General features: G+C 33.8%; 3 protein-coding genes across 3 annotated transcripts; 2 read left to right on the top strand and 1 right to left on the bottom strand.

The window, feature by feature from the left end:
- Positions 1-8,563, bottom strand: LOC144447504 (BRISC and BRCA1-A complex member 2-like). The gene is made up of 11 exons (XM_078137551.1): positions 8,354-8,563; positions 8,098-8,180; positions 7,652-7,749; positions 6,735-6,926; positions 6,303-6,377; positions 5,944-6,044; positions 5,385-5,484; positions 4,735-4,805; positions 4,225-4,307; positions 3,629-3,782; positions 1-3,371 (listed from the first exon to the last, which is right to left on the bottom strand). Exons 1-11 carry the CDS (start codon positions 8,473-8,475, stop codon positions 3,305-3,307), a joined length of 1,146 nt encoding a protein of 381 aa, XP_077993677.1. The 5' UTR covers positions 8,476-8,563; the 3' UTR covers positions 1-3,304.
- LOC144447495 (putative ATP-dependent RNA helicase DDX28) lies at positions 8,376-20,194 on the top strand. Its single transcript, XM_078137539.1, has 15 exons — positions 8,376-8,665; positions 8,771-8,923; positions 9,678-9,950; positions 10,855-10,986; positions 11,292-11,349; positions 14,828-14,970; positions 15,489-15,557; positions 16,211-16,292; positions 16,491-16,597; positions 17,056-17,154; positions 17,647-17,743; positions 17,972-18,123; positions 18,507-18,599; positions 19,248-19,400; positions 19,814-20,194. The coding sequence occupies exons 2-15, from the start codon at positions 8,780-8,782 to the stop codon at positions 19,919-19,921; spliced, it is 1,710 nt and encodes a 569-aa protein (XP_077993665.1). The 5' UTR covers positions 8,376-8,665; positions 8,771-8,779; the 3' UTR covers positions 19,922-20,194.
- A 3,974-nt stretch (positions 20,195-24,168) lies between these two features.
- LOC144453550 (tRNA (guanine(37)-N(1))-methyltransferase-like) lies at positions 24,169-27,110 on the top strand. Its single transcript, XM_078144865.1, has 3 exons — positions 24,169-24,765; positions 25,548-26,336; positions 26,700-27,110. Exons 1-3 carry the CDS (start codon positions 24,288-24,290, stop codon positions 26,753-26,755), a joined length of 1,323 nt encoding a protein of 440 aa, XP_078000991.1. The 5' UTR covers positions 24,169-24,287; the 3' UTR covers positions 26,756-27,110.
- Positions 27,111-27,887: the final 777 nt, after the last annotated feature.

The raw sequence follows: 27,887 nt of genomic DNA, 5'->3' as shown, positions 1-27,887 counted from the left end.
AATAATCATGCTTGAACCTGTGTGAATTTTTCATGCACCATATCTGCACTAGAGCAAAGGCTTTATAAACACAAGGCAGTACTCTTGATAGTAAACTAAACTGAATTCAGACATCAAACAAATCAATTCATCAGTGAACATCTCTGACCTAAAGTAGTGTGAAATTCTCTGTCCATGGAAATCTCTTGATAAAGGCTAAACATGAGTGAAGGGAAAAGGCCAACAGCTACAGTTTTTTATTTTATTTAGGTGATGCTGAAAAAGGCGGAGCATTGCATGAATAAATAACATGTAAACATACCATGCAAAGGTGCTTACGTAATTGATGTGGATGATACTTGATGCATTCTTGTGCAATTACCCAGGTATGATTGATGTCTCTATATATAGTCTACTTTAACAATGCCCATTTGAGTGATGTTTTAGTAAACCACGCATCTGTGTTGTTAAATCTTTTTGTGGTGGTTACTAATTGCGTGGAGTTTTGTTTAGTAGCACAGAATATCAATACCCAAACACGCCAACATACAATATCCCCTATTCATCTGTCGAGGTCAGACACCATTCAGACAAACCCCAAGCTTTAATCAGTTAACTATCTCATACATACAAAAACATCCTTTCAAACAAACTATGCAACTAGTAAATAATTCAGTAACATACAGAGATTTCATAATATTGAGTTCCAGTTGCTGAAGGGGTTAATATTACTAAGACTTTGTAATTGGGAAAAGCGGATTACACGAAGAAAAATGTGAAATATAAATAAAATAAATATATCCAGGATTTAAAAGATAAAAGAATTCTTTTGTAGTTATTCTTTATCAGGTTTGTGCATGGTCTGCATGGTAACATATGTTTACTTAAATTCATTGTATGTACATCCGGTTTGAAATTGATTGATGTGAAACATTGTTTTGTGTCAGACACAGAATAACAGCGGTATATTTGATGTAAGACTTTAACACTTGTAAATACACGGAACGATGATGCACGAATATGGAATAATTGTGATCGTAATACAAAAACTGAATGAAGTGCCTTTATCTAAAACAACCACATGTTGCCAAAACTTTACACAGAAACAGACAACAGTTGTGTGTGTATGTTACAATCTGCACAATATGTCAGCAAGTTAGTTTTTTAATTTTCTGTCTGATTATTGTAGTGTAAAATAACTCACACTTTCTAATCATTCTCTCATTATATCAAATGTACTTTGATAAATGCATTGTAACTTCTTTTAAACATTTGATTAAATATCTTATATAAAACATAAGCTGAGTTGTTGGCTTTAAAATTAGCAAGACATACATATCTATATTGATCAGTGCTAAGTCTAGCACTGGAACTAGGTCATTGACCCAGTAAGCTGAATGGGACAATGAACTTTCACAATTAATATTGAGTAATTTAAAAAAATGTATTTATATATAATATTGGCTTGTACAGATTATAATGGCATTTACTATACAATCTTCCCTTCTATACTGACTTCTCCTAGACTGCAAGTACAGGTGACATAATCCTGTTTCACTTTTTACTTTCATTTCAAATTGACAGTCATTCATGTCTCCTTCAGCTGAATGCATGAACAATATCATGTTAAAGGATTTAGATTTTATCTGCTGTCTACACAAGGAACCTTGTACATCCTAGCACTACGATGTGTATATCCTAGCACCAGGATGTGGCCATATCCTAGTGCCAGGAAGAAGAGCACAGCTATTTACCAGCTCACAGCCCCGTTACAGGGCATATTTTCGCATGTTTTTGTAGCCAGAGTAGTATTCTCTACAATCTCATCATCAACAGGTTTAAAGTTACTGAGAGGCTTACCCTGGAAGCAATGTTCAGTGCACAAAGGTCGGGGGACATTTTGACAATCAAGATTGGCTCTAATGGATTTAACTTTTTCATCAAAGAAATCCAGGAAACGCTGTGAAAGTTCTATGGCAGTGAATACTGTTGGTGTAGAGGAAGGCTTTTTACATCCAATTAACCTATGTGTAATGCTGAACAATTGCTTAAATGTATGACTCTTGCTAACTTTTTTACAAAGGTTTTCACTGAATGAACAAGTTTTGTAACAGCTTTCTTTGCATTTTCTAGGTTTAAATTTTAAAACACTGTACTTTTATAAGGGGTTGGGTAGGGGGTGAAAGTGGTGGTTAGAGTAGTACCGGTACTCTAAATTTTATGGGTCATAAATATCATAGATTCTAAATTGTGTATATCAAGGTGGAAATTATACAAATATCTAAATTCCTCATTCTCATGACCACCTTTCCACTATTTCCTATAATCCATAACTTTAATACTGAGCATTTGTGAACATAAATATTGTGTCAGAAACATTATATAGGTCATAGTTCACATACATGTACTGGATATTATATAAGTCATAGTTCACATACATGTACTGGATGTTCATAGGTCATAGTTCACATACATGTACTGGATATTACATAGGTCATAGTTCACATACATGTACTGGATGTTCATAGGTCATAGTTCACATACATGTACTGGATATTACATAGGTCATAGTTCACATACATGTACTGGATGTTCATAGGTCATAGTTCACATACATGTACTGGATGTTCATAGGTCATAGTTCACATACATGTACTGGATATTCATAGGTCATAGTTCACATACATGTACTGGATGTTCATAGGTCATAGTTCACATACATGTACTGGATGTTCATAGGTCATAGTTCACATACATGTACTGGATGTTCATAGGTCATAGTTCACATATATGTACTGGATATTCATAGGTCATAGTTCACATACATGTACTGGATGTTCATAGGTCATAGTTCACATACATGTACTGGATATTATATAAGTCATAGTTCACATACATGTACTGGATGTTCATAGGTCATAGTTCACATATATGTACTGGATATTCATAGGTCATAGTTCACATACATGTACTGGATGTTCATAGGTCATAGTTCACATACATGTACTGGATGTTCATAGGTCATAGTTCACATACATGTACTGGATGTTCATAGGTCATAGTTCACATACATGTACTGGATATTCATAGTTCACATACATGTACTGGATATTCATAGGTCATAGTTCACATACATGTACTGGATGTTCATAGGTCATAGTTCACATACATGTACTGGATGTTCATAGGTCATAGTTCACATACATGTACTGGATATTCATAGGTCATAGTTCACATACATGTACTGGATATTCAACTTTTTACTTTGGTTAAAATATACAATAAACTATCATCCATTTGTCATTCATCATCAAATCTGGACAGGTCAGCTGAGTTTACCATTTCCTACTGAATTACGACGAAACTCTGGCAGGTAGCCAAGCATAAATGTTCTGTTGAAAAAAAAATAATGAAAAGTGTCACTTGCCTCATTAATTAGAAACACATATTCAAGGAAAATCATGGGTGCCAATTATTTTGATTTTAACACCATTTTTTTGTTTTAATAAATTTCCACATTGATTCCCATTCCATCTTGTACTGTAAGGATAGCCTTTCTCTACGGAATAACCTACGTAGTTCTGTCAACCATTTCATTCCCATTCCATCTTGGACTGTAAGGATAGCCTTTCTCTACGGAATAACCTACCTAGTTCTGTCAACCATTTCATTCCCATTCCATCTTGGACTGTAAGGATAGCCTTTCTGTACAGAATGGTAAGGTTTACCATAAGCTCCTGTATGGTAGACTGATTGAAATGTCAACACAGGTTGATCCCTGGGAAATGTTGGTGGTAAATCAACTAAAAGTGAAAAAAACAGTGGATTTACATACATGTTTTGCACTCTCTCAGACAGGGAGACCAAACTAATGAAGAATCAAATTTCTTGGGAAAGGAATTATTTTCACAAATTTCTATATTTTTATGGCTAGACATGAACTGTCGTACCCTCACTGTGACAAATATTGATAGTCAACATACCAGGACCTTCTTATTTAACTACAAAATGAGAGTAAATTCAAGGTTATCTCTCAGGTACACTTGACAGACACAAAGCATGTCGTTATATGTAAATACAAAAAAAAATAAACCCCCAAAAAACAAGAAAAGGTTTGCTCAATTCCTATTTATAATATCATCAATAATACAAGCACTGACTCATGGCGGACACATTTACTTTGGCAAAAGTAACATGTGAAGTAGTTACTGAATAACAGTATATAATTTTACTTGTGGTACTTACCATGTAAAACAAAATGAAAGTCATTCCATTCTTGTAAGATTGAAAGTTTGGTGAAACCTTCAGCATCATACTCAAGTATTGACCTATAAATGTTAAATATAAAAATATCAAATTTTAGAATGTCTAATACTTGGTAATATGTGTATGATATCAAATTCTTTGATGCACTCCAGACTGATAAACAAAACTTTGGCAAATGTAACATATCAACAAAAGTACAAGTCATCCCTTATTGTGAGAAAAATGTATGTGTAACATGCAAATGTAATGGGGGCACAATGACATGTACTGAGGTCCTTTATAACATGAAGCAAACCAGCCATTTCTTTCTAAAACAAAAGTATTTGATTTACTTTTATAGAGGGCGCCCTTTAATGTAATGACTTCAACCATAGACCCTGACGCCTGATGTTAGAGAAGACCCAATGTCCATGCTTCAAACACTTATTTGATTTGATTTCCCACTTGGTAGCTCTATCACAGGTTTTGGTTAAGAGTATTTCCACTTACCTTCCAAACTGACTGAGAAATGCTGAAATATATTCTCTTCTTGATTGGTAACATTTTACAACTTGGTCAACCTTTGAAAATAATGATAATTGTAAGATAGTTTAATGTTGTGTCTTTACATCTACATGTACAATAACAGTTCATGTGAAAAAAAATAAATTGTGCCAATTCCTCTTATCCCATTTAAAACAACACAAAAATGAAAATACTTCAGTCAATATTTCTATATACAGGTTAGGTAAAGACTCCAAGACAACAATGCTAAATAGTTTTCCACTGATTGAAATGTGTATTGAAAATAAACTATTACATTATGATTGTATACCAGGACTATTAGGGTGAAGACAACGAATTAAATGGTATTTGGATTTAAAATAGTGTGTGTGTGTGTGTGTGTGTGTGTGTGTGTGTGTGTGTGTGTGTGTGTGTGTGTGTGTGTGTGTGTGTGTGTGTGTGAGTATGTGAGTGTGTGTGTGTGTGTGTGTGCGTGCGTGCGTGCGTGCGTGCGTGTGTGTGTGTGTGTGTGTGTCTGTGGTGTGTGTGTGTATGTATGTGTGTGTGTGTGTGTGTGTGTGTGTGTCTGTCTGTCTGTCTATGCCACAACCTGAAAAACTATGGGAAAGGCAACAATACCAAGCATTACACCTTACCTTATTGGCCAATAGGTCCTTGACATGAGGTACATAGTCTGAGAGACTATTGTTCCTTGGAAAGACTGGTATTCTAAGTTGAGAAGCTCCACCAATGGCACTGCATATAAATACATTTTCATCACAATATTATACATTTATATTCCATATATTGATTTGGAGTAATCTTTTATATTCATACACTCTACATCATTACCAGTGTTCCAAAATTATCACAAATTATTTTGGATACAAAATTACAAGAAACCTTACTAGTGCAACTTGAACTTGTACAACTTAAGAAACACCTCACATGCTGCCCAATGTCGGTTGTGATTCAGGAAAGTTGTACCTACATCAACCTTGTAGGATATAGATAGTTGAGAATACAAGAATGTTATCCCATTATTGGTTTGTATACAAATGAATGTTGGTCTTACCACACATTTAAATAATACTCAGACAACATGTTATTTATAATTACATATATAATTCATGTAGCAGGCTGTTACACTAAAATGGCTCAATCTTTATATACACTGAAACACTGACAGAGAAGTGATAACAAAATAAAACTCACTGCTCAACTCGTGGTGAGAGGTAGAGCTGTGGTACAACTTTACTTGAAACTGAATTCTGGAAACTTATCAGAAGTATGGCAATATCTTCTCCTGGATCACCCTGGTAATGAAAATGTAGAAGATCCCTTCAATTTTAATTACTTTTTATTAGTTTCCTCTTTGAATTGTTATATTAATTTTAATCTAAATATTATGACAAAGGGAGTTTTTATGAATATTTCAAATGATGTACGATTATTGTGATTGAGGGCTAAGTAATACCTGGTATAAGACGTGCAGAAAGTGAATACTGCAAAAATACTAATTATGTCATTTTGTTTAAAGTGCTGACAAAGATTTAAAAAATAGATTTCAATACCTGTATAAGATATGGAGGAATTGCTGACAAATCCACTGGTAACCTGATGAGGAAGGTGATTGGAGTTTCTGCTCCCTGAAATAAAAAAAGAAAACAAATATAAGAAAACATTACTTAGATAAATGTAGTTAAAATTGCATTATTGATTGTCAAATATACTTGATTAGAATGTAATCATTACTCAAACAACATCACTTGGATTGTAAGATTAAGCATGTTATGTTGTTGACATGAACTGTTGTTACAATGGTCCTCCTTCTCATCATCATCAATGACATCATATATCATTGCCATCATCGTCGTTATCATTGTTGTCCTCACTGTCATTGTTCTCATCATCGTCGTTGTCGTTGTCGTCGTCGTCGTCGTCGTCGTCGTCATCATCACCAAAAACAATCATTTTGAAGCGACAAAGATGATAAATAAACTTACAAGACTTTTCCTCTTTCCAGCAAATACTTCCAACTGATCGTATACATATGTTTCTTTGAGTGAGTTGTATTCATATAACAGCCTAGGATTACTTTCCAGCAATGATTCCTGGTGTTCTTTATACTTTTCAACTAATTCCCTGACGACACACAGTAAAGCCTTGGTGTCATCAGCATTCCAATTAACCAAACTCTGCAAAGGAACAATTATTTAGTGTATGACATCAATCATTCAGCTAAGTCATTTCTAAATTAAGAATGACATTAATATTTGTCATATTTGAAACTAAATAAACTTTAATCTTTAAACTTTATATACAGTACAACTTATTTTGCCAGTAGATTTTGAAAATAGTTCACAGAGAAAACACACTTATTTGTAAACCAGAGCAGTTATATCTTTCGTGAACTTCAAAATAACAAGACAACATGTTTTGGACAGTGCCGTGGTTTGCGACGATGACTTATTTGTGACTTGGGTAAAAATACTGTCCATTTTGTATTTCTTGTACTAGGCAGTCTGATACATGTTGCCTGGCTATTGAATAAATTATGTTTACAAAAGTACAAAACTGTTCTGAAACCCTTTATTTTCAAACCTCTCAAATTGTTTATTGACTGACGGTTACCTTCCTGTAATGGAGATGGTATCAATTGGGGACCTGGTAGGATGTAGGTTGCAATGTGAAGGCTTTAATCCTATGTGCTGAAATGGCTGCAATGGATTGTATGCTCCCCAGGGAGTTGAGGAAGACTAAAGGGCCGCTGTGCTGTTCTGATCCGAGCCAGGGGTAATAATTATAAAGCGCTTTGAGCATGCATGGGAAAGTGCTATATAAGAACCCAACATTATTATTATCATTAATTCTAATATGTTAAATTAAAATAGTCACTCTGTCTCTGTCATGTATTGCATACCTTTGTTTCTTCTAATTTTGGACAGAAATCTTTGTCTTCTTGGTCAAAGATAAAATCGGGTGGCTCTGAAGGGCAGTGGCAATTAAATATAACATGCCCTGTATTGGAAATCAAACAGAAAAAAAACATGAATAGTGAAACACACTTTTTGTGGTACCAAACATGCAAATTACCTGATTCATTTGGTGTCTTTACAAATTGCTAATTAATGTGCTTTTCTCATATTTTGTCATGAAACATTATGGTCAAATATTAGTGAGTGGTTGGGCTGCATGAGTGGTATAAGTATATTTTCAGGTTCAACTACTAGACAAGTATACTTCAATGCATGGCAGGGTAACATAACACCATTCACCAATATGTAAGACTTTGAACATTTTACAAATTTATGTATGTGAACACGAAACATGAAGTTTGTTCTTTAATAAATACTGACAACAACTTACACTTGACAGAATTTCCAGCAAATGGGATTGTCACTTTGAATCTGTCACAACATCTAACGGCTCTTTCCAACGTAATGTAACTTCTAAATAAAGAAGAAAGACAAATAAAGAAAATATTAGTACATGTATTTTTTCATTCATTGGTCGCCTAAATTTTACAATACACGCCTATCACACTAAAATGACAACAACAGTTGAACACGGATATACACTTCCGTGACCATGAATCACACAACTTCACAACTTGATCGCTTACCCAGATCTGAAATCTGAAATTCTCACAGCACCGCCACAAACGCCAACATCGCCGTCCCTCAGGAGAGCTTCGACGTAATTTGAAATATGTGGGTCAAGTTTATCTAACTCTTCTTCAAACATGTTACCAAAAATCGCAATTTGTCAGTACGGGTCGTCACTTGTCAACAGACTAGCACACTGTTCATTTCTAGTTCTCTTCTACTTCCGCTATTCGTCAAACCGAGGCTGAAGGTATTTCCCGAAACTAAAACGAGGCTGTTAGTATGACGGTCACCACGTTTTGTCACTTCCTTCGAACTTGCAACCATAGGTAGGACTAAGTCACTGTTTGTATGTGAAATACCTGATCTTTAGTATAGTGTGTTTAGATTTTTGACTTCTGTTGACGATATCTGCCATATTTTATTATTCACAGGATGTTCAAATGACTGGATGTGTCAAGTGCACAGCTTTAAGGCTGGGATTCCCCATCCCAAGCTTGTCGGCCGCAAAGCGAATGATCCGACCAGTCACATCACTTCAAGAATATGTTGGAGCAATAAATCATTCGATTATAACTCGGAAATCAGTAAATATACTTTTTTTTTTTTTTTTTTTTATAAATGAGGAACATAGACAGTCTATTAGTGTAGAAGTTCAGATTTCTTGAATTTACTTGTTTTAACTAGTAAGTTTTTCCACAGTCCCGCTATCCATGGAGGTAGAAACACATGCCTTATCTGTTATCACTATGTTTTTCTTGTTTAGTTTAATACTTATTGGTGGTGGTGGTGGTGGTGGTGGTGGTGGTGCATGGTTGTAGTAGTAAAACTAAAATTGATTTGTGAATCTTCTGTGTCATGAAGTACAACTACTATGAACAATACATATTGGAAATAAATGATTATGTCGAAATTGTACTTTGATGATAATGTCTATGAAACTTCAAGATGTTTCAGTCTCACTGAACACAGTGGCAATGAAGCAGCTCAGTGTCAAAGTAACTGAGTTCCATTTTCTCTTCATGACACAGTAGCATTTTATATTCTAGTATTATCCATTGATTCTGGTTAAATTGCATCTTACAGTTATAAATCCATGTGAAAACATTTTGGAATAAATAAGACAATGATAACAATGAAATACATTATTTCAAAGTGTAGTAAAACAATTTTAGATGTAATGTAGCCTTTAAGTTGTATAACATTTTTGTAGTCAGTGGTGAAAAAAACTAAAACATTTTTAGAGATGAAGAGAAAGTTGATTGAAAAATATGGAAAGCAAGTTATTTTCTATTCATAAAACTCAAAACTAATTTATCTTTAAATTTGTATTTTTCACAGAGTACTGCTACTTCACCAGACAATGTGATTCGTATACCCAAGCCAATAACCAAGAAACTAGAAAAGCAAATAGGCCAACCAGGACCATTTAAATTCAGAGGCAGACTATTCATTGGACGTCCTGGCAAACAGATTATAACTGCCAAGAGACCAGAATTCAACCACTATCAAAATCAATTTTATGATAAATTCAAACCACCAAAGTTAGCATCAGATGGGTGGAAACACAAGAAATCATATGGTGATTATTTCACTATCAACAGTACCAGAGGGGTAAGTTTATTGACTTCTATGCTTTGACAAATACAAATACAAATACAAATACAAATACAAATACAAATACAAATACAAATACAAATACAAATACAAATACAAATACAAATACAGTGCTATGATAGGAATTAGTGACTTAATGCCATTTCAACTTTCCAAAATACTGGTGCCAACTTTTGAAAATTTGTTGAAATTACACAGATGTTTACCAACATGATTCAAATCAAGACTAGATAATTACTGGAAAGCAGCACCATTTTTGTATGACTTTACCATTGACCCTTACTTCAGAAACTACCGCCGTGGAAACTTCGCACTGAATTGACACTTGCATTTCACCAATTGGAACTTTGAACAGGTCGCTGACCTTTATCAACAGTATAAAATGATGATGATGATGATGATGATGATATATCGGTACATCAATGATACAGGGGGAAATTAAATTATTAGAATTAGTATGGCCCTGCAAATATTTTTTTATTATGTTTATATACATCTACAAATTTCACTGGTTCCATTGAATAAATATGAGTGGATGGTTATATGGTAGTGTTACCTTTAATTTTTAGTAAGTAGGGAGGCCGCTACAATGCCATTGGTGCTATTTTTAGTAGGTAGGGAGATTAGACTGAGGAGTATGGAGAGGGATCACTTGCATTTCCTTCATGATTGGGAGTACAGTGATTTCAATATACATACCAACTGAAAACCTACATACATCACTCAAAGTAGTAGATGTGTAGGTCCACTTTCTAAATGTGCCCAAAGGTACAATTACAGTGATTGTAATATTCTAGATAGTAGTCATTTCAACTTTAAGATCAAAGTAAAGTAAACTAAATGAATAAAGAACATTTGGGCACTGTCACAATTGTTAACGTTTTCCTATTTTTTGGGTCAGAATCCAGCAATTCCAAACAACTCAGAAGAAAGTTACGCAGGTGTTATTCCAAGCTTTAGTACTTTTCAACTCCATGAGTCTGTGATGAATGGATTGAAGAGTATGGAAATAGAACGACCAACTAAAGTACAGGTATGACAACAAAATCATCCAAAATAATGGTGATACTCTAAGTCAGTGTTACTAACTCTTTGTTACACATGTGTTGGACTGAAAATCAAGGTTGTGGGGAATGGGGGTTGGTTTCACTTTTGATGACCATTTGAAAATTTCTTTCAGAAAGAATCACATTTTCTAAGTCTTAGTTTTTTAAATATGATTTTAACATTTTGAAGAATTGAATAATATTATTGAGTTACATTTAATGATTATAATATTGACAATGACAAGTCTTAGACTTGTAATGAATAGATTGTTTTAACATATTTGAATTACAGATAGCAGCCATTCCACAGATATTGAAGGGACATAATGTTTTGTGTGCAGCTGAAACAGGTAAGCTTAGTCACCATAAATGTCATAGATATCAACAGGTCAGTTTAGTCACCATAAATGTCATATATATCAACAGGTCAGTTTAGTCACCATAAATGTCATATATATCAACAGGTAAGTTTAGTCACCATAAATGTCATAGATATCAACAGGTAAGTTTAGTCACCATAAATGTCATAGATATCAACAGGTAAGTTTAGTCACCATAAATGTCATAGATATCAACAGGTAAGTTTAGTCACCATAAATGTCATAGATATCAACAGGTAAGTTTAGTCACCATAAATGTCATAGATATCAACAGGTAAGTTTAGTCACCATAAATGTCATATATATCAACAGGTAAGTTTAGTCACCATAAATGTCATATATATCAATAGGTAAGTTTAGTCACCATAAATGTCATATATATCAACAGGTAAGCTTAGTCACCATAAATGTCATAGATATCAACAGGTAAGTTTAGTCACCATAAATGTCATAGATATCAACAGGTAAGTTTAGTCACCATAAATGTCATAGATATCAACAGGTCAGTTTAGTCACCATAAATGTCATAGATATCAACAGGTAAGTTTAGTCACCATAAATGTCATATATATCAACAGGTAAGTTTAGTCACCATAAATGTCATATATATCAACAGGTAAGTTTAGTCACCATAAATGTCATATATATCAACAGGTAAGTTTAGTCACCATAAATGTCATATATATCAACAGGTAAGTTTAGTCACCATAAATGTCATAGATATCAACAGGTAAGTTTAGTCACCATAAATGTCATATATATCAACAGGTAAGTTTAGTCACCATAAATGTCATATATATCAACAGGTAAGTTTAGTCACCATAAATGTCATATATATCAATAGGTAAGTTTAGTCACCATAAATGTCATATATATCAATAGGTAAGTTTAGTCACCATAAATGTCATAGATATCAACAGGTAAGTTTAGTCACCATAAATGTCATAGATATCAACAGGTAAGTTTAGTCACCATAAATGTCATAGATATCAACAGGTAAGTTTAGTCACCATAAATGTCATAGATATCAACAGGTAAGTTTAGTCACCATAAATGTCATAGATATCAACAGGTAAGTTTAGTCACCATAAATGTCATATATATCAACAGGTAAGTTTAGTCACCATAAATGTCATATATATCAATAGGTAAGTTTAGTCACCATAAATGTCATATATATCAACAGGTAAGCTTAGTCACCATAAATGTCATAGATATCAACAGGTAAGTTTAGTCACCATAAATGTCATAGATATCAACAGGTAAGTTTAGTCACCATAAATGTCATATATATCAACAGGTAAGTTTAGTCACCATAAATGTCATAGATATCAACAGGTAAGTTTAGTCACCATAAATGTCATATATATCAACAGGTAAGTTTAGTCACCATAAATGTCATAGATATCAACAGGTAAGTTTAGTCACCATAAATGTCATATATATCAACAGGTAAGCTTAGTCACCATAAATGTCATAGATATCAACAGGTAAGTTTAGTCACCATAAATGTCATAGATATCAACAGGTAAGTTTAGTCACCATAAATGTCATATATATCAACAGGTAAGTTTAGTCACCATAAATGTCATAGATATCAACAGGTAAGTTTAGTCACCATAAATGTCATAGATATCAACAGGTAAGTTTAGTCACCATAAATGTCATAGATATCAACAGGTAAGTTTAGTCACCATAAATGTCATAGATATCAACAGGTAAGTTTAGTCACCATAAATGTCATAGATATCAACAGGTAAGTTTAGTCACCATAAATGTCATATATATCAACAGGTAAGTTTAGTCACCATAAATATCATAGATATCAACAGGTAAGTTTAGTCACCATAAATGTCATATATATCAACAGGTAAGTTTAGTCACCATAAATGTCATATATATCAACAGGTAAGTTTAGTCACCATAAATGTCATAGATATCAACAGGTAAGTTTAGTCACCATAAATGTCATATATATCAACAGGTAAGTTTAGTCACCATAAATGTCATAGATATCAACAGGTAAGTTTAGTCACCATAAATGTCATAGATATCAACAGGTAAGTTTAGTCACCATAAATGTCATATATATCAACAGGTAAGTTTAGTCACCATAAATGTCATAGATATCAACAGGTAAGTTTAGTCACCATAAATGTCATATATATCAATAGGTAAGTTTAGTCACCATAAATGTCATAGATATCAACAGGTAAGTTTAGTCACCATAAATGTCATATATATCAATAGGTAAGTTTAGTCACCATAAATGTCATATATATCAATAGGTAAGTTTAGTCACCATAAATGTCATATATATCAATAGGTAAGTTTAGTCACCATAAATGTCATAGATATCAACAGGTAAGTTTAGTCACCATAAATGTCATAGATATCAACAGGTAAGTTTAGTCACCATAAATGTCATAGATATCAACAGGTAAGTTTAGTCACCATAAATGTCATATATATCAATAGGTAAGTTTAGTCACCATAAATGTCATATATATCAATAGGTAAGTTTAGTCACCATAAATGTCATATATATCAATAGGTAAGTTTAGTCACCATAAATGTCATAGATATCAACAGGTAAGTTTAGTCACCATAAATGTCATAGATATCAACAGGTAAGTTTAGTCACCATAAATGTCATAGATATCAACAGGTAAGTTTAGTCACCATAAATGTCATATATATCAACAGGTAAGTTTAGTCACCATAAATGTCATATATATCAACAGGTAAGTTTAGTCACCATAAATGTCATATATATCAACAGGTAAGTTTAGTCACCATAAATGTCATATATATCAACAGGTAAGCTTAGTCACCATAAATGTCATAGATATCAACAGGTAAGTTTAGTCACCATAAATGTCATATATATCAACAGGTAAGTTTAGTCACCATAAATGTCATATATATCAACAGGTAAGTTTAGTCACCATAAATGTCATATATATCAACAGGTAAGTTTAGTCACCATAAATGTCATATATATCAACAGGTAAGTTTAGTCACCATAAATGTTATAGATATCAACATATGATTTTATAGATGTGCATTGATTCAACTCAAGTGTGGATGAGAAGTGTGTTTGTATATTTTGAGGGCATTTGTGTGTATGTATGTATGTATGTATGTATGTATGTATGTATGTATGTATGTATGTATGTATGTATGTATTATGTATGTGTGTGTGTGTGTGTGTGTGTGTGTGTGTGTATGTATGTATGTATGTATGTATGTATGTATGTATGTATGTATGTATGTATGTATGTATGTAATTGCTAAGTATGATGAAGTAATTGCCATAGAGGAACTTTTTGAGAAAAAATTGTGTCTGTTGACTGAAATTTTAACAATAATGATTTGTATTGTGATTTCTTTTTGATCAAAAGGGAATTCAAACATGTTCTTTTTATGCCCTGTATCTCCTATCTAGGTAGTGGGAAAACTTTAACCTACCTGTTACCAATCATACACAAGATGAAGATAGAGAATGAAAAATTTGGAATGAAATCTGCTGTAGGTTTACCTAGAGCTCTTGTACTGCTTCCTGCAAGAGAATTAGCTGAACAAGTATTAGTAAGTTATCTTGATGTTTTAAACTTAAATATGTAATTTTTTTCAATCTTTATGTATTATACAACAGATATATTATTAAAATTCCATATTCTTTTTACATTTTGTGTAAATATTGTCTCTTTTATAACATATCTGAATAGTTTATCCAACATTTCCATCACATTCCATATACAGGACTAGTGGGGATATATTCCCAATGTTCCCTATATTCATCTTCACTGTCTGGAAAAAAAATAATTTTACAATATTTGTGTGTGACACTGACTTCTTTGATTTACATTTACTATATGTAGGCCCACATTTATATTTCTCTAGATTGAATATTGACTGAAGGAGAATGGGAACAAGGTGTCAGTGCATGTGATATAGTACTAGTAGTTGCCATGGAAGCAATCATATCCTGTTACAATTGTTGAGTCATCATCAAAACCTGCTTGTACTTGTCTTAGATTCTCTATGTGTGATATTGAGTCTGGGCATAAATAACAGTTTATTTGTATCTTATCTTGTTTTTTCAGGCTGTCGCAAGACAATTGGCGAAATCTGTCAACTTTTCTGCCAGAATAGTGGAAGGTGGTCGAAGACTTGTAAGTAAATACCACATGAAATGTAAATGACAAACTTGAATTATTTACTATCATTATTTTCTCATCACACTTATAGTAGGGTATGACAGAGTTATTTGTGTATGGTACAAGGCTTGTCAGGTTAATACTGTCACAGAAATATATGTTTTCCCACAATGTTGGATGTACAAGAGATTAAAAATGATGTTATAGTATTGAGAGATATGGCGGCTATAATGTCAGAACATAACAATGAATCACAAAGCATGTTTTAATATTAGCTTGAATATTCAGTGGTTAGTGACAGGGCTTTTCATTTTGTATGCTATCAGTACATACAGGCAGACATTGAATGAGATTCGCTCTCTGAGATGACTTACATGTATAAGGTTTCCCCATATTTTGTATGATGGTTATTTGTTATTTGTGTAAATTTCTAGGTACCGGTAATGTAATTTCATGACACTCATAAGTGTTGTTTGGTATTTTGCACACACCATGCAAACTGCAAGAATGATATGACAGCTTGAACAGTTGTACTCAAAGAATTGAAAAGCAGTCAAAGTGACGTTGCAACCAACCACAGTGTCCCAAAGTTATGTATGATTTTAGTTAGATGATAGGGTAATATACGGTAGTATGTATGAATTTCAATTGTACATTTTTTTCTTCAGAAAACTTTACAACGTACGACTGATGGTCCATTGGATTTAATCGTAGCAACCCCAGGTGCCATGTTGAAATGTCTCACTTCAGGTTAGTATTACCTATCAGTAGAATGAAATTTGAATCTGTTAGTTTTCAACAACTTATTAAGGATGTATACATTGTAGATTCCCATTGATAAATATGCATTGCTTTGAACCATATCATATCCTTTGCCATGAAAAAATACATTGTTGTTAGTGTGTCCTTGTTTTTTCTCATATATTTACAGTCATTTTATTTTTTTAGGCTGGCTTCATATGCATAATATCCAGTATGTTGTTGTTGATGAAATTGACACCATGTTAGATGACAGTTTCAAGAAAATTGTCCTGAATATATTAAGTAGGATACCTGTAAGTAGCCATACAGTCAACACTCAGCATGGAGCAATCATGGATTCTTTTCCACTATTTAAGTAGTGAATATCTATTGTTCCATTTAAGACACACAAGCAGAGTTAATACGTTTTTCTTGGTGAAATCATTGCTGCAATTTGAAGATATTTGAAGTGTTCTACTTACTACAGCAATCTTAACCATCACTTGGAATTTACTGAATTCAAATCTGGTATTAAGATATAACTTATATATAAACAATCCGATGACATAATTTATTTTATTTATAGAAAAATGTTTAGATAAATACTTAGATGTCTGTGTATACTAGAAAAATGAAACAAGTTAACAATGTGGCTTTCATGTCATTTTCAATATTATCAGAGAACATTGAGAAGGTTTAATAAATCTAGTTATTTGAAATTCTTTAAAAAGTGTCATTTTGATTTCAATTTAAATGTTCTTTTCTATATAAGATTCGAGATGAACCTCAGAAATCAGAAAATGCTCAGTTAATTATGACTGGTGCCACCATGCCAAGAAATGCAGAGGAGATACTAGGAGAGGTTGTAGAGGTAATACTCTAGTAGAAATAATTCAGTTGTGCCATAGAATACAAAAACAGTATGATCCTTATCATGTGCAGCTATTTTAGTATTCAATCTGTCTTGAGAGAGGACGTAGTTCCTTGATTATGGTTAGTAAAATATAGACATGTACACACCAGCAATAGTCACTTTATCTTTCATAAGTAAAATGTTCCATAAATTTGATTTAGAATTGATGATATATTGCATACAAATGTGGTGTAGAGGTACATAATAATGTAAGATATCACCAAATTTAGAGCTAAGGTATTCTAAGGTTGTGTACATTTGAAGAAAGTCCAAGTATCCTATTCTTGCTGCTAAGCCATTATTAGTAACTGTGGATTGTTTAATGATAAACATTCTCATTGTGCAAACACATTAAGCAATACTTCATCACTAGTTTCAGTGGAGAAATTACAGGTAATACCTTCTCAACTCCCCAAGACAGTAACTTTTTTATATTGTTTATCTTAACAGCCTGAAGCTCTTGTCACTGTTACCACATCACATTTACATCGACTGATGCCACATGTACCACAGAAATTCATGAAAATTCACAGTCAGGATAAAGCAGGTATGAATCATGGAATTTTGAAGTTCTCTTTTCCAGAAAAAGTTTGACTTTCATTGACTGTAATACTTGTAGTACCAAAACAAGAAAATAATGGAAGTACCCAAATTGAATGTTGTAATTTGTGATTCAAGACATGTAAGGACAAACAATGATCTGAAATGTTTTAGTTGTTATAAACCTTTTCATTTATTATGTTTGATGTCTGATGAAGTATCATTCTTTTTTCAGGGAAAATAATTGAATTGTTGGAGAAAGATGTCAAACGTAATATTCCTGTACTGGTCTTCTGTAATACAACAGATTCATGCAATTGGCTGTATCGTTACGTTCAAGAAAATGGCTTATCGGCAATTAAACTTAATGGTGGCATGAATACAGAAGTTAGTCATACTCTTTGTCTTCAATTATTTAACATTCATGGATGCTGAAATAAGCTACTTTCTCCTCTTTGCACAGAACCAGTGATGTAGACATGCATTGTCATGACATAGACACGTGTAATCGTGATATAGAGTGACCAGAGTATATATTCCATATTTTTTGTTCATTTTGTCTTGTGCACTGTATAAACATACATATTTGAAAAGGAATAATTATATTGTAGACTGTTGCTAAGCAACTTTATCTTACCACATTCTAATTACCCTATTGCCAGATGTATATAATCATTACTTGACTGTTTATATTCTCAATTATTTTCATCATCAGTCAGTACAAAACATTGCATACATTGGACTGAAATATTTCTGATTTTTGTTTACAGAAAAGAGTTGGTGTTTTCAGAGAATTTCAGAAGGGTAGAGAGAATATTTTGATATGTACTGATATTGGTTCAAGAGGCTTGGATACTCAACATGTAAGATTTGATCTTTTGTAATAGATTAACAATATCAACTGTAAATATGTGCTCAGACCACTATATGTGGTATCAATCAATTGAATACTTATTGATGTCATCATTATGATGCTGTTACATTACAAACAAGGAATTTCATCAAGGATTGTTATTTTTAACTGTATTTAAAAGTTTTCATTCTCATAGTCTACCATTAGTTCTATTATTTGTTACAACTTTTACTACAGCTTTACTGTTTCTTTTATCGACTGTCCTTGTCTTTTTCCAGACTTTTTAATCATGTAACTCATTTTATTTGACCATTATTAATATTATTAGGATATGATACCTGTTGAAAGATTTGGTAAGCTAATTAAATTTCGGTGCAATACAAAGTTAAATCCGTTAACTTAATAGACTGAACTTTTGCACAGATGAGCTTTCATCATATTAATATTATTATTATTAAGATCATAACTAGTATGGTCACTGATGAATAATGCTTCAATGTACCACCACAGTAAAGTTGTAGTATCATCAGGGGATATATACTAGTATAAACATTCCTGGTATCCTAGACAACATGGAATCTACCTTCAACTGTCTATGGTAGTATCAAGTGTAACATTCTCATTCTGGATTAAATGTGTTTTTTCCTATCTCAAACAGGTGCAGCATGTAATTAACTTTGATTTCCCCAATGGTATGTCAGATTACATCCACCGTGTAGGAAGGGTGGGTAGAGTTGGAGCCCAGGTGTCAGGCCATGTGACTAGTTTTATCATACATAAATGGGACGTTGACTTGGTCAACAAGATAGAGGTAAGAGCATGAGTGTACTGACTAAACTGTTATGTGTATGATAATAGTTTTGAAAGAATAGTTTAGGATGTCATTCTTGTTGCATTTGTGATTTAAACTGCCATGGTTCACAGTACTGGCAAAGTCTTTTAGAACAGAAATAATTTGTTATGATATGTATTTGGCCAGATATGTAATTAGCACTTGAAACAATGATTGCTTCGGAAATGTTGTTGATACACTGCATTTGAAGTGAGAGAGCCCTCTAATTACTCCACAATCAACATTCCAAGATCAACCATGACTTCCCTTCGATGGTTTTTATACTGTAAATCCTTTATCATCATGAAGTGTCACTTGTACAATTGAGCACTTTTCATAATTTAAAGAAAACTATACATAACTTTGAGTTATACACTACTTGTCACCTACAGAGATCTGTAAGGAGGAGGGAGGTACTACCAAGTGTGGATGCTAACATCAAAGGAAAACTGACCAGGATATCTGAGGCAAAGACAATGGAAGAAATTGAGCAACTCTGATCCTATCACTCATCTTCTCACTGTGTTCTGTGCAGTCCTAATGTATTTGGATTGAGATTGAGAGATTGTCACATGTAGAAATGGAAAGAATAACATAAGACATGAGATAATCTCATCCTTAGAAAGATTTTGAGTATCAATAGAGAAAGCCCATTTACTATAACTAGTGTACATCAATATTTTCAATGGTATAGATACAGATAGCCATTGTCTACAGGACAGTTACTCAAGTTTTCCAACATCTTTGCAATAGTTTGGGAACCCCGGCAACTGTGAAAAGGAAAATGTAATACAATTTTCTAGTCTACTTGTGGTAGGGAATTGTAAAAAGCCTAGAAAGCATAGGTGAATTTATTGATAATTGTTTCCTTTCACCTCATTTGAATTACTGGTCTTCCTTCAAGTACTATATATTACATACCGGTATGTACGGGAGATTTTCTAAGATTACAAGAAATATGACAATGGCAATGTTTGTGTTTTGCTTTTGGAAATTTGTTCAAACTGACTAAAACCATCTTTCCTCATTGTGTGCACAGAAGATTTTGTACAATTATATGTTTATGAATAATGTCCAGGTATGTGTTTTGCCCTTTGAAAACTTTTGCAGGTAACCCAGTGCATGTTTCCTCAATGTGTGCAGAAAATTATAATTCTATTACATTCACCTGTGATGTATTACAGACCACAGCTGAAGTTAAGCTGTGCTATGATATGTAAATAAAACAAGACAAAAATCAATTATTGGTTTTTAATTTTGTGGAAGAACGCTCACTTTAATAGTATGATTGTAAAAGAATCTTTCAAACTTCTAAAGTGAGACTTGCTGTCAAAAACACTTAAAATACAGAAGTCAGCGAAATGTTAATTTAGAATCTTGAAATTTTCATATTTGCAGGCTTAACTGTAGTACATGTGTATCTAAATTCTAATCAGAAGGATACATGATACATAGCACCAATATTACTGTTCCGAGACACAACTTTAGTCTGAATTTAGACATGGATTATATATCATCGTACTCCTTAAAATTCTGCTTGTGTTTACATAAATATAACATGTAAGGGAGTGATAAGTTTTTATGGGGGGGGGGGTCAATTGTAATAGTACTCGAAGGGGCGGGGCGGGTGTATCAGTGTATCTATCAATGAAACACCATAGAGGGTGCCATATCGACCCGTTTGTCAGTTTGCTGGCTTCGTTGAAAATACGTGTAGGAGGCTCATCATCAGTAGCAATATCAGCACCCCAGCATCGCATATATATGAATAGATTTCCACAAGTGCCATTGGTGGAGGGTCTATGATATACGCAGTATAGTACAGGTGTAAAGTTCTGAAAACTACCATGTTTTAGAAATTGTATTCAAAGATTACAAAAGTCAAGACAACTCGACAGTCCAACACAACTAGTGCTCCTGATTTAATCTGATTTTTCACATTAATTTCCATCCAAGTGAAACAATGCATACTAATTGAATTATTACTATTATTATTATTATTATTATTATTATTATTTGCATATTAAATATTTCAGAAAAAATAGCCATATATGTATACAGAATTGCCTATCAAAAGAATGAAACAAGTCTACGTATACATAATATTCATTGTTACATTTGTAAATTATAGCCTCTCATAATTGTAGAGAAACTCAAGCCAAAATATGGCGTGCCATCAGATCACACATCGATTAATATGCCCGTGTCTTCACTATGCAATCTTTCAACAGATTACTTGGGAACTACGTGTATACAGTACAATCCTTCAGCAGACTACCAGATCCCAAAGAAACAAAGTGAAAATTTATCACCTATAAAGTTAAACCACATAAATTTATTTCAGTCCAATGAAATCTTGAAAAATAGAGTTTCTCTCACTGACATAACAACCATCGATTTTGTAGATATACTCACTATAGCCATGGATGTATCTCACTCATATAAGGGACCGGACAGAATTTACGGCAGAGGGGGGGCCTGGGGAGAAATTGGGGGGGCCATGAAAAAAATGGGAGGCTTGAAGGGGGGGCCATGAAAATTCTCATGGTTTGAAAGGGGGGGGGCCGCGAAATATTTTGTCATTGAAAAAAATTAATATGTTAGAAAATTTAGCATTGCATGAGATAGCACTTGATATCGCCTTTAATATTGAATGTCTACACTTTCATTTATGTATTAAAATGGAAGTGTGTACGTTTGTATTTAGTGAAGCATAAAAACACTACTCAAGATTAATTTGATACACCCTTAATTACTCTTATATACTCCAAGTTGTTCACACACACACACACACATATGTATACATACACACACACATATGTATACATACATACATACATACATACATACATACATACATACATACATACATACATACATACATACATACATACATACATTTTAGCACTGTGGAAACAGGTTCAGTGTGTAATTACCATCAAGGATACATTACAGGTCCTAATATATATATATGGTAATATACTAGCATAGGACCTGTAATTTATGTGTTTAAAAAGTGACCTTTTGGTGAAAAATGTAAATACAAAAACGTCTGGCCAGATTAATTTAGATAGGTGTTTTATTTCTTTCCTTGACACTATTCTTGAGTTTCACTCTCAGACTCACTAGAGTCTGAAGATATGAGGCAAGACGTGTCTTTCTTTCTATCTAAAACCAGTGAAATTAAACTATTTCCCTCCTCAGCATCATCAAATGCATCTATCTGTACTAAATATTGTAAAGCATTTAGATGTCTGCGTGGTGTTAAGTGTTTTTTCATCAGTGACATGAAGTCACAAATGTCTTACATTTACAGGTGTATTGGTAATGCATTTGGTGTAGGAAAGTGAAAGCTGCATAAAATCCTTAGTTTGCTAGCACTTCATGACATCACAAATGTCTGACATTAGATAGTTATTGTGTTATGAGTATAAATAGATATTTGAATACACTATGTAGGTGATGTGATGTTCTTAGATACTCCCCACAAATGTCCCCACTACAGTTTTTCACAAATCACGCATGTGAATGTGTGTTTAACTCTGTGTCTGTGTTTCTGTGTATGTATCAGTGAATGACAGTTAAAACCACCACATCAAATGCCTTGGTATTAAGTGATGACTACTTATGGTGTCTAGTTGGGAAATACACAAGATTATACCACATGTGTATGATTACATGTATGGTCAAAATGTTTTATTTTGTTTTGTTTTCTAAAAAAATTCCTCTACAACTACTAAGTTGTTTGGGCTGAAATAGTAACATAATAGTAGTACCAAAAGAAATATTACAGTTGTGCTACAGTAACAAAAAAAAATTGTACTCTTTTTAGTTATTGTAGGGGGCAGGATATTGTGCACTTTTTTCTTTTCTTTTCTTTTTTTTGGGGGGGGGGGGCCATGAAATTTTTATACTTTTGAAAGGGGGGGCTGTGAAATTTTGGTCACAGTGGATGGGGGGGCCAGGAAAAAAAACAAGTCAGAGATAATTTCTCCCCAGGCCCCCCCCCCCTGCCGTAAATTCTGTCCGGTCCCTAAGTACATGATATAACTTACACCAAAGAGTAAGTGAACAGTAGAAGAAATACTAAGTCATAGCCATTGTTTCTGGGATCCGGCTAGCTGGCCGTGTAGATTTATCTACTCGAGTCAGACTTGGTTTCTGAGAAAAAAATTAATTTAGTGTTTTGTGTGTGCTTCAATTTCTGTCTTTTTTGGTGATATAGTGACGTGTGGTATTGCGGCATTGTTTTACGTAGGGCTTCGTACGTTTTTCCTAGAGTAAACGGTACGTATTGAAATGAAATATAATTGTTATCATGAAATAATTGTCTCCCGAAATAAAACAACTATTCAATGAAATATCCTTGAACATCGGAAAATGCAAAAGATATGGTCAGAGGATGCACTACCTGTAAAGGTTTGGCATAGTTTAGCTGCATACTATTAAAAAGTAAGTAAAGTACGTATGTAGCGTGCGTACACTTTACGACACACTGCATTTACGACATCATTCGTGTTACCCTTTTACGTTACAAACACATTACGGCAAGGGCACACGTGCAGGCATACATTTATGTTATTTTCATTCTCCCTTTCACTTCCTTGGAGACATGTACAAGAGCATCTAAACTGAACTCTGTCTGGCATGAGAATTATTGGGAGTCGGCTGTGGCTCTGCCAAATTAGATGTTTTGTATCTAGATCATACGATTTATTCACTTATTGCACGAAACCGGAAGAGAGTGTACTGTTTACTGCACGTTGCATCAGCTCTCATCATTCAAGTTTCAACGATTCTTTCCACCAAAACAGGAGACGCTATTGTCAATTTAGTATCTCAGTACAACTGCAGAAGATCGACAAGATGTTCAGTCCACCTACCTATACCGTTAGCGGGATGAAAACCCTTGACAGAGAGGCTTTCAAGCGGATAGTGAAAGTACCTGCACTGAAAGTCGACAAACGGACACTGTCAAAGTTGATGAAGTCGAAAGCGGGTTTACCGGATTACGTGTTGAAACGTAAACGTTGCCGTATAAAAAATATCAGAGATGTACCGAACGATGATACGCAAACTTCTAAGTTGATTTTGCTCGATCCTGAGAAGGTGCAAGACATTGATTCACTTGGGGAAGATGGTCGAAGGTATTTGAGCGAGAATGGAATCGAAGAAAAACTGTATGACTTTGACTTAGAAGTGAATTACAAAGACTGGGCGGCTGATGAGATTTTACGTGCTGTTCTACCGCCAGATATAGAAGTAATAAGTAGTTTTAGCAGAATGGGACATATAGCACATATGAATCTAAGACCAGAACAAATGGCGTACAAACAAGTTATTGGTAGGTAGAATACCAGTTTAGTAACTACACGTGTGGTCGTTTTCTACGATTTTTCTCTCCAACATATATTGAAATGGATTTTGAGCATGAGCATGTAGTTTGCTAGTGTTTGATCATATGATTGATCATATTTGCAGTGAATGTAATCCAAACAATTGCCTGCACTCATGTCTGTCTGTGAGCAGTTGGCTTGAATTTGGCACCAGGGAAGGTAAATATCATTTGAGCCATTGCATACATCTACAGCCTTTATAAATTCTTCAAAAATGAAGCTATATAATATATAGAGTCTTTTTGCAGACTGGATCCTGGATCCTGGATCCTGGGTTATGTCATTTGTCAACTAGCCTAGATACACATTAGCTTTCAAATCTGACACTGACAATCATGACATCTGACACTCACAATCATGACAAATCTGACACAGTCTCAATCATGACAACAAGTCTGTAGGCTAATCAGTGCTCTTCCCAGAACAGGTGATAGTGAAATCGAAATTTGCATAACAATTGAAAATATACGAATTAGTTGATGTGGTTGAACCTATAACTAGACAGAGAAGTAATATACAGTATGTTTGGAAGAAAGAGAAAAGAAATAAAAACTATTTTTTGCAGGTAAACCAAGGTACTACATATCATTTAACTATTTTCTGTTGACCACTAATAAGCTGATCACACATATAATGAGTATGATATATATCACTACAACTTAACCTTTCAATAATCCATCCTTCCATTCATGTGTAATTACTTGGCTTTGTTGACTGTCTCTTTTAACAGGACAAGTAATCTTGGATAAGAACCCAGGAATCAAGATGGTTGTCAACAAAGTGAACACTATCGACAATGAATTCCGCTTCTTTCAGATGGAGATGATGGCTGGAGAAGAGAAGAGTATGGTGGTAACAATGAAGGAGAATCGTTGCACATTTGAGTTTGATTTCTCTAAAGTGTACTGGAATCCTAGACTGTCTACAGAACATGATAGAATAGTGGGAGAACTGAAGGAAGGGGATGTGGTGTACGATGTTTTTGCTGGGGTGGGTCCTTTTGCTATTCCTGCTGCAAAGAAAGGCTGTAAAGTACTGGCAAATGATTTGAACCCAGAGTCGTACAAATGGTTAGTAAAAAATGCTAAGGTCAACAAAGTTCAGGATAGGGTCAAATGCTATAACCTTGATGGGAGAGACTTCATCAAAAAAGTTTTGAAAGAAGAGACTTTGAAAGAGAAATTAAAGCCAGATACATTAGTTGAGGGTAACTCAGTCCATGTCATCATGAATTTACCCGCCTTGGCACTTGAATTCCTGGATTCATTCAAGGGACTGTATACTGACCTCTCAGATGAGGTCAAAGGTAATATAACAATACCCACAGTGCATTGTCATTGCTTTTCAAAGTCTGAGGAACCAGCTAGAGATGTGCAAGAGAAGGCAGAGGAAATACTTGGAAGTTGTCTTACAGATGTACAAATCCATAATGTCAGGGATGTTGCACCAAATAAGGAGATGATGTGTGTCACATTTCAAGTACCAAAGGAGGTTCTATTTGGACATGAACAGAGGAAAGGTGAGTTTTCAGTACAGAATCAGGTGATATAATATTAGCCTGAATACATATATTCCAGATTGTTACTGCAAACATTTACACCTTAAATGTTGATAGTAATCTAGCAGCAAAGACATGTCGTATTTTTTTGAACAATTTTGCAATATGCTGAATGTATTTGTAATATTCACCAATAGCTTTCCCTATTCAGTCTGGAAAGTACGAATGACTTGCAAAGTGTTTTTAAACCCACAAAATTTGATTTTGTTAATTTAGTTATGTATGATAAACCACAATTTCTCTGCACTGGAATGTTAGCTCATTATAATTGCTTGCCCCTACTTTCATGGTTTCTGATAATTTGTTTTCTTTATTTTATAACAGAGTTAGAAGATGGTGAACCACCTGCAAAGAGGTCACATATTGAGGAATGCAGCTAGCAAACTTAGGTGCTATGAATAGAGTTTAACATTCACTAATAACTTATAAAAACATTGGAAACACATACTGGGCTCAATTTGCTAGTAACAACTCTGTGTGAACATGTATGTCATCACAACTATGCTGTTATGTCTCCTGGACTTACTCCAGAATACCATGTACATACCTAGTCTTGTGCTATCCGTCATTGAATCTTGCGGAGATGATTCAATACCACATTTGCATCCAGACAATGAAATGAACACTTCACTAAAACAGTCATCTTTAACATGTGATTTGTTCATATCATTATAGACTGTCAAGTGCACTTGGAGATAACATATTAAACTTCAACAGAAAGACATGTACTCCATATGTGCAAATATGTTTTAAATATTTGTCATTTTTAAATCTTTGACATTTTGTTAATGATTAGAGAATGCCAATCAGGTTATTGACTTTGATTTGATTTGATTTGATTTAATTTAATTTAATTTAATTTAATTTAATTTAGTTTATGTAATTTCAGATCATTCTATGATTTTGACCACAACTACAACCAAGATGGATACTGTAAAACTTGATATTTTTGCCACTAGACATTTTTTATTTTATTTTACAGTCTTCATCTAGTTCTCAGACACTAATTGTTATGAATAACCAGACTGATATATTGTAGCAGCAGCAGCAGCAGCAGCAGTAAATGTATTTAAGAACAGGGCAGCCAGGAAACAGATTTCCACCTGGGCCCTGTTGCCACTCACCAAAAACATTACATACCACACAAAAGAAAATGAACAATTTTCAGTCACGTCTTATTTTTGCAGTTTTGTTGTCTAGCAAAATAAATGAAAATGAAAATAAGTCTTTAGCAAAAATGTCCAGGTTTACAGTACTAGATTGTTATTATTGACTCTGACAATATGTAGATATAAGATTAGAGTCTTGGCCTGTATATTGTATGATGTACTCAAGAGAGGGAACCTTCCCGACTGTTGATATATCTCCTTGGTGTGATTAGGCAAAATAAAATAAAAAAATTGTGTTTCCGATTACATGACCAATCCTATAGTTTAAGCCACTGACCCTAAACATCTTTTTAAACATTTAAAACAAAAAGACAAGAAATTCTTTGCCTGTCTGTTTTCTTTC

Source organism: Glandiceps talaboti, chromosome 2 (genome assembly GCF_964340395.1).
Source record: "Glandiceps talaboti chromosome 2, keGlaTala1.1, whole genome shotgun sequence".
NCBI classification, from domain to species: domain Eukaryota; kingdom Metazoa; phylum Hemichordata; class Enteropneusta; family Spengelidae; genus Glandiceps; species Glandiceps talaboti.
Note: the sequence above shows the minus strand (reverse complement) of the source record. Positions and strands in the feature narration are given on the sequence as shown.

Excerpts from the sequence above, each read along its gene's own strand:
- LOC144453550 (XM_078144865.1), top strand. The coding sequence starts at position 24,288 with ATGTTCAGTCCACCTACCTATACCGTTAGCGGGATGAAAACCCTTGAC. Across the intron at positions 24,766-25,547 it reads GGCGTACAAACAAGTTATTG|GACAAGTAATCTTGGATAAG; the intron begins GTAGGTAGAATA and ends CTCTTTTAACAG. Across the intron at positions 26,337-26,699 it reads TGGACATGAACAGAGGAAAG|AGTTAGAAGATGGTGAACCA; the intron begins GTGAGTTTTCAG and ends ATTTTATAACAG.
- LOC144447495 (XM_078137539.1), top strand. The coding sequence starts at position 8,780 with ATGACTGGATGTGTCAAGTGCACAGCTTTAAGGCTGGGATTCCCCATC. Across the intron at positions 15,558-16,210 it reads TGGAAGGTGGTCGAAGACTT|AAAACTTTACAACGTACGAC; the intron begins GTAAGTAAATAC and ends TTTTTTCTTCAG. Across the intron at positions 18,600-19,247 it reads GAGGCTTGGATACTCAACAT|GTGCAGCATGTAATTAACTT; the intron begins GTAAGATTTGAT and ends TATCTCAAACAG.
- LOC144447504 (XM_078137551.1), bottom strand. The coding sequence starts at position 8,475 with ATGTTTGAAGAAGAGTTAGATAAACTTGACCCACATATTTCAAATTAC. Across the intron at positions 7,750-8,097 it reads TGCTGGAAATTCTGTCAAGT|GGCATGTTATATTTAATTGC; the intron begins GTAAGTTGTTGT and ends TTTCCAATACAG. Across the intron at positions 6,045-6,302 it reads TTCCTCCATATCTTATACAG|GGTGATCCAGGAGAAGATAT; the intron begins GTATTGAAATCT and ends TTTCATTACCAG.